At 33.0% G+C, this 15742-nt stretch overlaps 1 protein-coding gene and 1 pseudogene across 2 annotated transcripts in view; both read right to left on the bottom strand.

The window, feature by feature from the left end:
- LOC109537676 (zinc finger and SCAN domain-containing protein 12) overlaps positions 1-6229 on the bottom strand; it is a 46501-nt gene extending 40272 nt beyond the window's left edge. For both annotated transcript variants that reach the window (XM_048669597.1, XM_048669598.1), the window contains exons 1-2: positions 5908-6229; positions 1817-2006 (exon numbers count right to left, since the gene is read on the bottom strand). In XM_048669597.1, the coding sequence (XP_048525554.1) occupies positions 1817-2006; positions 5908-6054 (337 nt within the window). In that variant the 5' untranslated portion in view covers positions 6055-6229. The remainder of the gene's footprint in view (positions 1-1816; positions 2007-5907) is intronic.
- A 4198-nt stretch (positions 6230-10427) lies between these two features.
- LOC125505650 lies at positions 10428-13413 on the bottom strand (annotated as a pseudogene).
- Between the last annotated feature and the right edge of the window lie 2329 nt (positions 13414-15742).

The following is a 15742-nucleotide window of genomic DNA, read 5'->3' as shown; positions in this document are numbered from 1 at the left end:
ACGAGTTGTAGGTCTGGGTAACACCGTGTTGAGTTGCGCCGTAGAGTTGATGTCGCTCTGATCATGGTTGGTGAGTTATAACTCATCGTACCTCACTACTCAACAAAATTAATTCGGTTATTCATTTTAGTTTTTGACGGTTTTTTGACACGTTGTGTTAAATTAGTGAAAGATTGGCACTTCGAGCGTTTTTCGTTTAGTTGTTGTTCACTTTTGTTAAGTTGGAACGTGAAATTTGCGCTTGGAAATATTGCAGGATGTCAACGTCTTGTTCGTTCCACAATTAAATCTTCTAAATCTGTATCTGTAGTGAGAAAACTGAGAAACTTATGATTCGTCCGATGCTACAAATTAATAATTGTTTAATTATTAATTTAATTTCAATTTTAAAATTCGAAGCCAGGAAGCCGAAGGTCACAAATCAACAACTTCGATCAATCAAAGGGAGAACACGCAAATAATAAAATAATCAAATCTATTCTGTTCGGTGTTTTTTTTTCTTCGAAAAGGTGTTTTAATGTTGAGTTTGCAGTTGATAGTTGACGAAATCAGTCGATAATCGCAAACTTAGATGAAAAATACAGAATTATTTTCGCCCTTATGGCAAGTGCAGCAGTTTGTGAAAGTGTAGTGAACTTCTCGAGGATTAATGAGTAGAAAATGGAGGTTGGGGCGCCAGCCTGCAAAAAGCTGGTAAGAATTATCTCTAAGCTATAAATATTTTAACGTGAACTGAGCTTAGTTTTCCGACAAGTAACTGAAGTTTTATGGATTCTTTACATTTCTCTTTTTGCTTTGCTGACTTCAAATAACTTTGGCTTTGGATAGATTTCCTGCTGAACTAAACACATTTTTTTCTTTCTGTCCAAGTCGCACTACGTGTACAGTTCTACATGTAGAACTTTTAGTCCCATATTCGTCAACTGATTCGTACGGTGAATTTGGTATCAATTGAGCTATTGGTTGTTTCGTAGTTAATTTTTAAACTTTGCAAATATTTATCTTCTTCTTGTGCCATGCTCTGTCAAAGCGTAGGCGAGCGACCTCTCGCGCATACTTGTGCAACGTATCATCCACAATTATACGGGACCTACATTTTATCGCGCGTTCCGAACTGTACTATAGTCTGATCAACCCTTCTTCAGCGTTACGTCACAAAACCTTACGTCGGGCAGCAAATGAGGGCCGTCTGTAATTAAATCGCATGTGCTTCTATCACTCAGGTACAGCTGATTTTTGTTGATTGTTTGTTCCTCAGCGAGCTATGATAAAGGACTCCCATATTAACATATCAATTTAGCAACACTATTCAATGCTGTATATTATTTTATTTCTTTAAAATACTTTGGGTACTTGAATAAAGTAGCCTTTGTCCTATATTGTATCAACGTAATCAGTTTTGTCTTATGAACCACTTTTGTATGTTATTAATTAGGCCTCAAGCGCTAATAAATTGTCAAATAACAATAAACATATAAACACTTCCCGACCTAAGCCCGTGTCCCATGCATCCGTTTGTGCGATGATTCGAAAGTGTTTCTATTGGATGGAGAACTGTCAATTCGTACGACGACGGACGAATTGACAGATCTCCAACCATTCGGGAATGACGCCAATATATTTAAAGGTATGGATTCTAAAAAATAATTAAATTTAGTAAATTAAGTCACTTATTTCAAAGTTGTCGCCTTGTCCTGTTACACCTGGTATAAATACCTCATGCTTACCTGATTACCTATATGTTGGATGTAAAAAACGCTTAGTTTAACTAAGTAATTATCAATTTAAAATGGCATGATTGAGTGTTTAAACTAACCTTGCAGTACCATTCCTTCGGGGTCGACTGAAACGAAACATTGTGCATCCTCAGCATTTTTCAATTGTTTTAATAATTCGATGAGCAATTGTTCTGTACGCAGTGAACGGTCTTTAAAATCCCAGAACATTTCCAGTTTAACCAAGCAATGATCACACAATTGTTTCGGTAGTTCATCTTGTTGATTAATCTGCAACATAGAACTCAATATTTTGAACTGAGAAAAAAACCTTTATGTTTCTATTAAGTATGTGTTCAGTTTTGTTCCCAGATATCGATAATGAGACGTAATATTATTAATATTACGAAATTAAGTACTGATAATCCCCCAGTAAAATGATATATTATTCTATTTTTGCAACGATCGACATGCTTTTTGCATATGGTTTCCATGAGGACAATTCATTTATCGGGAGTAATACGACGAGAGATTTGAAATTATCGATAATTTTCCACGATTGCATGTTTTCCATAATTTCAGGAGTCCGTTAAGACGAGAGAGTGAAAAACTAGCTGCTTAATTTTACACCTAGAGCGGTTTCTAATGTTATTATTTGACGAATTAAATACGACATTAAGACATAAATACTTAAGTCGAGTGTATTATAATATTTAATAACTAATTTATTTGCTAATTGAAGAACAAAAATTACAGTTATTATAAATATATCTGTTATTTAAGAACTTTCAGATGCAAAGCAGCTTAAGCAACCTTCGGCTACCAGTGGTTAGATGTAACCGTAAGCTCGATTTGCATTAAAAATTGTTTCCATAGTTCAAGAGATACTTAATACTGGCCTAACCTACGATAAAAATGACTCCATTCAATATCGTACATATGAGATCAGCACAATTTTTTTCTACCACACAATGAGAAAGTATAATTACTAATAGAAAAATTGCGTTTCATAAATTTAAACTTGAATGGATGAAAATGAATTGGATTCGTTTAGTAAAATCCAATCCATCAGAATTTTTTTTATTTTTCATGTCTTTTTTAAAGAATCCATTAAATTAAGCAGTTTTAGCCAAAAAATGCCAGGATGGTCCATAAATTAAATGAAAAAAACACTAACAAAGTTGGGAAAAATCAGCATTTTCAAGCTAAATTTCGAGCGGTAGTGCGAAACGGCGCAAAACGTTCTAAATTAATGAAAATTGTTTCCTTGGATTCCTAGCATTTACATTCACTCAATTTTTCAGGATATTAATTTTACTTTTTGCATATATTTTATGGTTTCGTTAAAAAAATCACTTCAGCCATGCAAACACAAACAAACTAACTCAAAATTAACCGAAACGAAAACAACGCTAAATGCGGCAACACTGTATTGTGTTGAATTTCCAAAAGACATATACTCTTCAGAGTATATGTCTTCACTCTTCACTTCTCAAGAGGTCACTTTACTCTCTCAGGAGGTGTGATAAACGGTTATTTTTCCACAGGTTACAACGTTCCAGTAACAAGGTTTCAAAATGCGGTTCCAAAAGAAACATGTTACTTTAAAAAATATATATTAAAAATGCACAATGATGATGATATTAGAAATAAGTGATGCTATATAATGATTTCCTTTATTAAAAACATAATTTTTAACATTGTTAAACTTAAAAACACTAACAATTTTTTAAAATTTTTAACATTGTTAAACTTAAAGGAAAACATTCTAAAATCAAAAGCAAAAAAGGGGTCAGAAGTAACTACTGTAATTAAATAAAATATAAATACGGCTTATATGCGAAAATGCTTAAAAAATATCACTCATTTAAAAATGAATTACCATTTAAGGTTTTTTTTGCAGATGCTTTTTACTGAGTAGTTCTTCGCTCGTTTATGATAGCGCCCACTATAGAAAATAATCTCTCGCATTTCGTTTCGCAATAACATTAAATAATCCACAATAACAACAAACAGATATGCGTGTTTGGCAAACCTGAACGAAGTATTACTTGAGTTAATTTTGGTACCATCAAAAAATACTTAAAAAAATATGTCGACCTTACAACGGCTATTACTATTCAAATAACTTTCATTTCATTTCTGACTGAATTAATTTAAAAAATCTTTGATGTTATTCTGAAAAATTCGGCCCATTTCTTCCGAAGTTTAAATTTAAACATGTTTTATTTTGATCTAAGGGATGGTAAAGCCTCTGCTGGGTGGTTGGTTTCTCTTTCAATATATGCTCTGAATGTCTTTGAACTCCTGATCCCGGCTAAGTTTACTTATTCGATTAAATAAATCCTCAATTTTTATTTTCAACACATGATTTCTTTGTAAAATATTCAGACACTGGACCAGTTTATTTTGTTTTGTCCAACAACAAGCAAAAAGTACGTAGTAGTCAGTATCACTATAAAAAATCTCATTGTTTACTTTTGAAAAGTTGTGTTGATGGCGCCCCCTACGAGTTATAGCTAAATTAATATAAATGCAAAATTTTTAATAATTAAAACCTCTAAATACCAAATTTTAAAAATATATTCACATTATTTAAAAAATGATCAGAAGGAAACGAAAATATAACTAAAATTTCAACACCCTGTATCTTGGAAACTATGCACTTCCGGACTTATGTTTATGGGAACTTTGTTTCATGGTATTTCATAGCACTTAACAGATCACACCCTTAAATATTGCCGCGTCTTTTTTAAATCGCCTGATATGGGCTTCTGCAGGGACAACACTGGAGCAGTTTTTTTCTATTTTGGCAAGAAAGTAGCAAAAAGTAGCAGCCGAGTAATAAGCATATTCTGATTTATTTGGGTCTCGGTCAAAGTGTCAAGTAAAAATTTTGAATATCGTTTATTTCATTACGTTTCGGCGAGACAACAGCGCCATAATCATATTTAAAATTTAGATTAGATTTAAAATTTGTAGTTTGTGTAAATTTTAAATCTGATGATGGTGCTGTTGTCTCGTCAAAATGTAATGAAATAAACGATATTCAAAACTTTTACTTCATACTTTGACTGAGACCCTGGGAAGATAAGAATATAGTAATAAGTATATAGAAACTTAGATGAATTCAGGAAAATAGTTAACTAAACATCTCTCTTCAAGACATACTTGTCGTTTTTTACATGATTGGTGAACCCTCTTACTTTAAATTTAAAATTCCATGTGTTACAATGCACACTTGCAGGTTGCTCATCCATATTAATTCGGGGCTCAGTTTGCAAGTAAATAGGACAGTTTCAAATGTAAATTATGAATTTAAACATTTCAACAAATTTCGAATTGATTAAAAATTTTCTTTAGGACGTATATTTGACGTAAAATTACAGCCAAATGAACCAGATACCTAAACAAATACTTGACAACACAGAGTACTTAAACAAGTATTGTGTCGACTTGTCATTTATGAGTATTTTTTTAAACCAGCGCATACTTGATTCTTTTATTTTCGATCAGTTTAATATTAAAAATACCCCACCAAATGAGTGGTTATTTTCATGTCGCTTTTAAGTCTCACTTGTAGAGCTTGATTCCTAGTCCACTTCAACATCTGGTTGATGCTACGGGACAGTTGTCCTGACAATTTGGTACACCCTGTATGTAATTGCGTTCAGACATACCGATCGGTTTAATTGTTCAAAACGTGTATAAGACGTTCCATTAAAGAAACAAACATAAGCACTTGATCCGGTACATTTATAAATAATTTAAAATTTTTAATTCAAAACGTCCAATAAAAAACATATCGGTTCTAAAGGTAAATCAAGTAACAATTTACGAAGAACCACCCTTTGCACGGGAAAAAATTGCAACAAAAAATACAACCGTCAGAGGTGTTTGTGAAGTAAAAGTAATAGTTTAAACTTCTATCAATAAGCCCTCTTGTCTCAAATTTACTTATGTTAAGCTTGATCAAATGCGAACATATTTGAAGCATGTTCAATTACTAAAAATATTATCAAAGTATGCGACGTTCTGTTAAGTACACACTGCTACAAATGGCCATATTTGATTTGAATAGTATCACCCTAAAGGAGTATGTACCTATCTACTTTTAGGCTGGTAGGAGTTAAATAGTTAGGATTTCATTAAAATGATCTAACCAACTAGATAATTCCCTTTCCATACAAACCTGAATCTGCAAGCAACCGAGAATCTTATTTTCTAGTTCACTGAATGTGCCTTCGTCTTCAAAAATATGCACCGCCAGAGAATCAGTCTTTGAACCACACAAACGACACAATTCATCGAACTTCGTATTCACCACTAAAGTCGACATGGTTGTTCACTTAACAAGAGTTCCGAACCCAAATGTGTTTTATCATGTTACAATAAGCCGTACACCAGAATAAGTAAAATCTTAAATTTTATTTTTTCTTGTCCACAATATAAACAAAAAGTGATGATACCACAGAGACAAGACCATGACAAATGACAAGAGTTGTCCACAGTGTTGCCAGAATTATCATCGCGAAGGTACTGAATAGATCTTTTGGTTTGCCCGGCGGCTGGAGGAATAAAAATCTTCGCGAAGACACCCAGTGTTCCGAACCCTGGATAGTGTTGGATTCTGACCAACTAAAAAAACCCCTTTTTTTGTACTACGAGTTTTCGGGAGTTATCCTTTAAAACTTTTAGTCCTCTCTAAGAATTTGTCAGCTCCGGCATTCGTATGCCATAACACCGCATTCTCTCCATGCTAACTGCTTGCTAGCATGGGCATCTTATTAATTTACACCTTACTTCTATGTGCATGTTAATTACTACCACAGATTACAGAGTACCGCTGTGATCTGTGATTACTACTAACCTTACATAACCACACTAACAGCTTACGCCGTTTGAATAGATTTCGAAAGCGTACTGAATATGTAGTGCAACGTACTGACTGATTTTTTGATTAGGAATATCAAATATGATATATCTACATTAATATGTATATTGTATTATACCTACTTATAACGGGTGATCATTTAAATTTCTTATCTAGCTAGCTGGCAGATGTGAAATTTAAATTATGAAATGTCCCATAAAAGAGATAGAATAATATACATAGACATAGAAACTAATTAACATGGAATATATGTACCTATATGTTCACAACTGAGTAGATATGAAATTGTAATAATCACCCTGTATTATAAAATATTTAGTAAATAATGAAACCCGTTACGGGTTGGAGCGTGGAATGTGGTAAATGTATGTAGAACTACAATAAAACAAATACATTTTCTTCAAAAAACATTGATTTTTAGATAGTATTTAACAAAAGATAACAATATAAAATAAACTTCTGATTCAAATAGGAAAAATATGTAGAATATATATGTATAAGAAATAAAATTTAGATTATGTCAAACAAAACAATAACTCACGCGTACAGTGGAAACACTGCAGGCGTACGATGACAAATTAAAATAAAATTAGGTAAGTATAAAGGAAAAACAAATTAAAACCAACTTCTGGGTAAATAAAAAATGAAAAGTACATAAAATATAATTATAAGTATACCAGAAAGTGACCTATTTTTTTCTAAAGAGGAGAATTCGACGTGTCGGGATAACAAAGACGAAGTTGGCTCCCAATTGTAACAAGAATTTGGCCTCAAAATTTTTTCTTTAGTATGCAAAATATTATCGCATGTACTGACTACCCGCATAGCAAAATTATATTCCCAGAATATACCTGGAACATTCATGTGATGTACATGCATATTCCTTGGACATACATGAGCTCCATTATGAACATTCCATGTATGTCACAGGAATCTGTCAGAGTTAATACACTGAATGTTCACGGTATGTTCTGGGAATGTACATGGTATGTTCAGTGAATGTACATGTGTTTGTTCTGGGAATGTACCTGGTATGTTCAGTGAATACACATGTGTATTTTCTGGAAATGTCCATGGTATGTTCAGTGAGTGTACATGGTTATGTTCAGTGAATGTATATAGTATGTTCAGGGAATATACATGTGTATTTTCTGGAAATGTACATGGTATGTTCAAGGAATATACATACATATATGTAACGAAAGAAAAACGATCCTTTATTTCATCTTATTAGTTTATTCACATATTTAAGTATTTACTGATGTAATTTTTCAACAGCAAGAGTTAGTTACAACTAATCTAAAACTAATTAAATGGATAATAAATAAATTAAAATATAACTTATAACTACGGACTAAAAATCTAAATTAACATTTTCAGCATTTTTGCCGTTGTCGCAATGATGTGTGACTGTGAGATAAAACACAAACCTTTATCTAAAAAACTGCACTTATTATTTTATATTCCTTACATGTTCCCGCTCTATGGCTTTTGCCCTTTCATTTTCTTCTCGATCAATTAAAGTGTTTCGCAATATGCTCATACAAAAATTTTATAGGCAATTACAAATTTTAATATTGGTCACAATAACAAAATACAGTTAATAGTTTTACTGTATTTTAATAATTTAATAGAAGATTTTAAAGAAGAATAAAGAAGATAGAAAAATTTAATAGAAGAGTATTTTCGTTCATCCACAGATTATTCTATTGTGTAAAAATACAGTTAGGTATAGCAATTTGTATTGATACATTACTTTCATTTTACTTTTGTTGCTTTCCTTCGATCCAAGAAAACATGCTTATCGAAAAATAGAAATCAACCAAAATCAAACTGGTAAAAATAAAAAAATACAGATAATAGTTTTAAATTAATAGAAGAATAATTAGGTTCAGACAACCTTACTTGATTCTTATGCGAACATTTTTCGTGTGTGGTTTTCTCACGTGATCTCTAGCGTCTTCAATGCTTCAAGTCTAGAACAGCGGTATCACCTGTATGTTTAGAACAAGAAATAATAAAATAATCAAATGTATTTAATTTAAACACCAACATACATTTACATGTTTGCGGGGTTTTAAGCTATAATTATATCGTAATTACCGTCTTGAAGGCACATCATAACAATGAGGCACAAGCACGGTCTTTCAAAAAAAAATCAATCGAGTGGAAAAATCTAAAACAGCAGACAAAATGGTCTCTTGTCGATGGTTGTAATCACAGAACATCGCAACAAATCAAATATACTAGGCTCAACGAGAAAAACCAAAAGCACCTAAACTCAAAACAGTATTAAGTAGGAACATACTTAATCAAACACAAATCGGGTTTTTTCAGAACCATAATTTTTTTCCAAATAAATAACTAGGATAAGAAGAAACAATGCAAATACTTTGAGAGCACGTACTATTTTTGAATTTAAGTATTTTATTTATCTAAGGCAAGAAGTAAGCTGTAATATACTAATTTATTTCTTTCTCAATAAGGAAAATAATTAAATAACGGTGACTGACTCAACTTAGAAGTAAAAAATCAGCCCGCAAAATTTATTTTCGACAAATTTTGTTAATTTGTTAATCAAAACCCTATATTTTCATTATTTCATAATGGTCTCAGGTTTCAGTAGTAAGATTTACTTTTACATGCCCTTACTTTTCTGCTGCGGGTGCGCAAAATTTATATTCAACGAATTTGGAATATACCGTAGATATACATTCATGTATATTACCGGAATATTTGTTTTGAACATACTAGGTATATTCACCTGCACATATACACAATATGTACATACCGGGCATGTTCATCTGCACAAATACCCAATATGTACATATATGTACATACCTCGGATATACTTTTTATGAACTTTGATGAATATACATGCATGTATATTCCACGAACATTCATGTTAGGAATGTTCAACCATGTATATTCCCAGGATATTCCCGCAATGTTCTGTATATTTTTTGAACATTCTGGGATATTCATAGAATATCAAATGCTATCTGGGTAAAAGCCTATTACGCTTTTTCCTTTTCAATAGCGTTAATTGGAAAAAAAATCGTTCAGCGCATGCTGAAGAATGAGGCAAACTCATTACAGTTTGAACAACATTTGTCAAATTGGAATACATAAATTCGTTTAATTAATTTTTCATGTCAAAAATGAAAGACCGAAACTGCACCAAACTAAAGTTTTTAGCTTTTTGCACAATATCCACTACATTAGGTAATAACCTCCATTCCATGTTAATAGTTTCCAAATCGGCGACTTTAATTTGAGGAATACAGTTTAAAATTTAAATGATGGATCTAACTTTTCCACTGGTCGCAGTTTCGGCATCAAAATTAGACAAAAAGTATAGCAGTGGGTTTGCAAAATCAAATCTCTGTCTAATTTGGCTTGCCAATTCAACATAAAAAGCCAGAACGTTCGTCTTAAGCTTTTTTAGTTCTTCTGGACTTTCATCAATTTCACTAAGCATTTTTTCAGCCTTGGCACCCAAATACAGTTCCTTCTCTGGCAAAAAATTTGCTGGATTTGTTGGTAAAATTTGAGAAATATCAACAGCATTTAATTTTTGCATGATAAAAAATTTCTTAGAATTGTTCTATAAAACATTTTTACATTTGGTAAAAGTTTGTGAATTTTGGGCTCCTCACTTTGAAATTCCAAATTAATTTTATTGATTATATCTAAAATGTAGCTGAAAAATAATAGATACACTTGGAACACTGGGGTGTTAAGTGCATCCAAAATATTTTGTGCGCTTCGCAATTTGTCTTCCAACTGATAGTTGGTGAAGTCAAGCTTCAACGCATCCCATGAGTCCAAAATCCTATTTGTGACGGCTTAAAAAAGTAGAAAATAGACATCAAAACTGCAAAAGCACTAGCAACATACTTGAAGCGATAACCATCGTGTTTGAGACGGATGTAACATGACTGATGGTTTGATGTTTACAAATTGTTGAAACTCCGTTAAGGCTTCCTTGATTAAAGACATTTCTGCAAAACTCTTCCACGCTTTTGGGAAGCTTTCTGCTGTGGCACATAAATGTAGGGAATGGCATGTACATCCCATTACAAAAATTGATGGGTTGACTTCCATCAACTTTGCCTTTACAGCAGCCTTGTTTGCCATCATCACCGCTGCATTGTCTACCCCGAATTCGATCATATTTTCAATTGGTATATTCCGCGTTTGTTAAAGATTTTTAACGCTATCATAGATGCTGCTTGCGTCGCAGCTATGCAAATGTATTAGACCAAAAAAACTATCCTTAACTTCATTAACGGTATTGTCGCAATATTGATGCAAAACCACTAGCGATTTCTTCGTTGAAATGTCGGTTGTCTCGTCTATTATAAGGGAATACAATTTATTATTGTTGAGTTTATGTTTTAAATTATCAATTGATTCTTCCGCTATYGCCTTTGTCATTTGCGTGGCTTTTGTGCGAGAACATTTAATTTCTTTTTAATTTGCGAGTCGGGAGCTATAGACTGCAAAAATTGTGGCACATGTTCCATTATATTGAAAGGTAAATTATGTTCCTGAAGAAACATAACAACTTTCTATTCCGAAATCCGAATCTAGCGCTCCAGGTTTGTTTCTTTTGCTTTTTTGATATTTTGCGAGTGTTGCGCTGTTGACTCGTGACGTTTAAGGTGGGAAACATTTGCGGTAACATCTTTATTGAATGCAATGCAATATGCCGCTTTCGTTTCATTATTATACTTTAACCAGGTAATTTTTTTTCCCATGCGTCTCTATTCTTTGGAACGTACAGTTTTCTTTTTTTAATAATAGGCGTATTGCCTGTATTTGCATGCAGCGATGAATCTGAATCGCTATTTGTATTATTTTGTCCAATTCACTCTGCTTGCGAATCCGCATCAGCTGATGTGCAAGGAATAACTTTACGTGTAACAAACCTGAATTATATGTTATGATGTTAAAAATACTCATGCAACATAATTTTCTACAAACTTACTGATCCATCACGCTCAGCGATCGCTAACTTGTCTAGTCTTATCTTGAAATGTAACCACAGACTACACACTATTAATGTAACCAATTAACAACTACCCGCTACTAGAGTAGGTAGAACAATCTTGTGAATTTCAATTTGTCAATTCTGTGAATCTATGGGTAGAACCCATGATACAACGAATTGTATCATGGGTAGAACCCACAGAATACCCCCCCTAGGGGGAATATTCTGTGAAGAACCTGTGTAGAACCATATATAAAGACGAGTAGAACAGCATAAAGCAGGTTCGACAAATGGATGTTATTATTAACAGCAGTAGATGGAGCCACCACATTACAACAAAACAGCCAGCAACCATCAATAATAGTGCTGACAAATAATACGAACGGAAAGCGGGAAAGTGTTCTATGCTAGTGTTATAAAACTAAGAAATTATAAAGAATCTGATAATCTGATCACCGTACTGGAAATGTATAGGGGCGTACTGACGTACTTTTTGAGGGTCAGGAGTACTGAAAACAGTACGAACGTACTGACTCTGGCAACCCTGGTAGTCCACATCCCCTTAGAATTGAAACTGCCATGCTAAATTTTGAATATACGTTTAGCGCCCCTGACGGTGACGCGCGTGAAACTTGGTTATGTGAGTCATTAATCCGATATTTTATTCCTTACGCTTGTTTTCACCAAATTTTATCAGGCTGAAAGCTGCAAGCTTTACAGTTATCAACTTAGTAAGTATATATTTCCGGTCAATAAAGGCGAACTTATGATAATATTCTACTAAAAGCGTTATGACGAAATCAGTCGCAACCATATTTTTTGCGATTTTTACTGCTCTCAAAAATTTTTTGTTACTGTTATGTACCACAGTGTTCGTCTTCACTCGGATAGATATAACATCTAGCGGCGCCCCGCATCAATTAATTTATATAAAATTAAAATATAATAATCGAGTTGTCAAATGAGAAAACAGATACCAGCTTAGCTTCGGAAACGGTCACAGAACATCCCCCTTGAAAATGAATTGAAACTGACATTATAGCTTTTGAACATGATACAATGAATACAAGGTAGGATCATGATGCAAAAATATTCATTGTATCATGGCTTTTGAAGATACATTTAGCGCGGGGATATTCTATGGAAACGGTTCAGAGCAGGGTGACCAGGTGTGGCGATTTTTTGCTTATGTTGGCGCCAATGTTATTTGAATTGGCGACTGGCGATTTTTTGACGATTTTACAAGGCTTGGTGATTTTGGAGTTTTCTATTATCCTTATATTAAAATAGCAGTATAAGCTTAAAGATCTAAACGCTTGTATCTGAAAGCTGAAGCTTATAAGCTGTTCAGCGAAAAAATATATTTCTTAAATATCTAAGTTAAATGTCAAATAAATATTAAAAAAAAAATTCTTAAATATCTGATTTAAATGTCAATAAATATTTAAAAGAAATTATTCTTAAATGTATAAGAATCTGTTGCGTCAGACCTACATTAAATATTACAAAAAAATATTAGTATAATATTTGTGTGTTATCGCGGTAAATCATAAACCTAAGCATATTAGACCCTTATACTAACACAATTCGGGCAAGTAAAGCATATATGATTTTAGATAATCGAATAATAATCATGCGCGTCATTTCGGGATTTAAACTGGCGTGGCAAAACCTGCTCAGATGAATGTGGTCCTCTTTCATAAAAATGTTTAAACTTGATATTAAATCTATTAGTTCTTTAAGCTTTTCCAGGCTATTTTTGCAGCAATTTAATTACAGCTTTACTACTTTACCAGACTGGTTGCCATACTGTCAAGTTCCTTTAATCTTATTTTATTCTTATTTTACCTTTAATCTGTTTTCTCGTAAGTTTGTCACATACAATTTTAGCCCTTTACACCATTTCTGACCATTGTTTTGCATGTTCGGTTCGGTGCTCTTGAGGATTCGGTTCACTTGTAATTTGACGATGGCCCTGATGACAATAATTTTTAATTACTTGAGTTATTAACTCAATTAGGATATGGAGTTAATTATAATTAATTAAACATTATGCAAAAAATATTTTACTCAATTGTCATCATACATCCCAGATAGCACAAAATATTACGTAAATATTTACTAACTATTAACCAAATATTTATATGTTTAGTAAATATTTTATAGCAAAAGGAAATATTTTTAAAATATTATCAAAAAATATTTGTTTTTAATATTTAATTAGCATGAAACAAATAAATTAATAATAACGTTTCTTAGTACATAATACTTTTTGTACCTATATATAACACCATTAACACCCGAAAAGTTACTAATATATTATTTTTAATAAGTGTGAACAAACTTTAGAACATATTATCTCAATTTTCATTAGTCAATTAATGGTAAATATTTCATAGCAAAAATWAATATTTTTTAAATATTATAAAAAAATATTTGTTTTTAATATTTAATGTATATCCACGGTATATAGAAAAATTGGTCGAAAATAAATTTTTCGTGCCCGCAGCAGAAAAGTAAGGGTAGTTGGAAGCTGAAGAAAGAGTTTGATACCCGGCCATCCACGGTACAATATTATATACCGATTACCCATGCTTTTAACAGAGACAAGGGATAATTATTACTTGTCTCGTCTCTCCTCCGGCATTCAACATCTGGTGATCCACTGGTGATCTGGTCTACTCCCGGGGTTTTGCAGTTCTCCAGGTGTTTTACCGCTGCCTCTAGTAATTATCCAGAAATGGGCGCTAATTCCTCTGATCCTACGTTTAGGACTGGCTGATGAATTTGACCTTCTTGCTGTGGTTGCTCGACCGATGGGCTGTATAGTAGTCGATAGAATCTCTCAAAAGTTTCTGCGATCTCCTCTTTCACTCTCGTTCATATTCGTGGTTAAATACCTCCTAAATCTGGCCACATTTCGAACACTGAACTCCGCAAAAGAACAGGACTGGTAGGTGCAGTGGAGAGGATCGCAACTCTAAAATGGAACTGGGCAGGATATATTGCCAGGACACAAGATAGGGATGGTCGGTATTTCACGTAACCGCTAAAATCTGTTATTTTAGCGTTCCAAACGTGTAACCTGAGACCGTAGTTACACCTAGCCGATTTAACCGGTTTTTTGGAACCGTCTCATAAAACCAAAATAGAGGTGTGCACTTCGGACACCGTCGAGCGATCTATCCAGTTGCAGCCGTTTGCCGATTTAAACCGTCGTTTTTGGAACCGTCTTATAAAACCGTAACAGCGGTGCGCGTCAGCATAGAACCGATGCGACAACGTGGAGCCATCTATTCAGTTGCAACAGTTTCAGTAACCATTTGTCAACGGTTTCAGTTTCAGTTCTCCAAGAACCAGCAAAAATTGGTATAATTGCTGCTAAGATATAATTCAGCAATTTCAGTCTATAAGTATTTAGTTTTCTGACATTCTTTAATAAATCTTAAAAAAAAGATTTCTCTCAAGAAACTTTGCTCGGGAGTTATTACCATTGCCAGCAAACTAAGCAGAATGTGCACTTGCACATGAGCTATGAGCAAACTAAGAGTATGAGACATAAATTCCATCACAGTTGAAATGTAAAATAACAAACGTTTTAACCAGAATGTGCACCTGCATTTAAACAAGCTGGCCATTTTTAAATATAAATTCAATCAGAGATGAAATGAAAGTTATTTGAATAGCAATAAACGTTGTAAGGTCGACACATTTAAAAAAAATTATTTTGTGGTGGTACCAAAATTAACTCTTCCAGTAATACTTCTCCCAGGTTTGCCAAACACGCATTTCTATTTGTTGTTATTGTGGATTATTTATGTTCTTGTGAAACGAAATGCGAGAGATTATTTTTTAAAGCGGGTGCTATTATAAACGCGCAAAAAATTAGAATCAGTAACAAGCATCTGCAAAAAAAATTATTCTTAAAAGTTAATTTATTTTTAAATGAAAATGAGATTTTTAAGCATTTTCGCATTTAAACGGTATATTTTATTTAATTACTCTAGTTTTATTATTATCAGTTTTTTTGTTCTTTAAATAGTTACCTCCGACCTATGTTTTGTTTTTGATTTTAGAATATTTTATTTTAAGTTTACCAATGTTAAGAATTATATTTTGAATAAAGGAAACCATTAT

This window comes from Dendroctonus ponderosae, unplaced genomic scaffold (assembly GCF_020466585.1).
Source record: "Dendroctonus ponderosae isolate FM_Combo_2020 unplaced genomic scaffold, Dpon_F_20191213v2 Dpon_F_20191213_9, whole genome shotgun sequence".
NCBI classification, from domain to species: Eukaryota; Metazoa; Arthropoda; class Insecta; order Coleoptera; family Curculionidae; genus Dendroctonus; species Dendroctonus ponderosae.
Note: the sequence above shows the minus strand (reverse complement) of the source record. Positions and strands in the feature narration are given on the sequence as shown.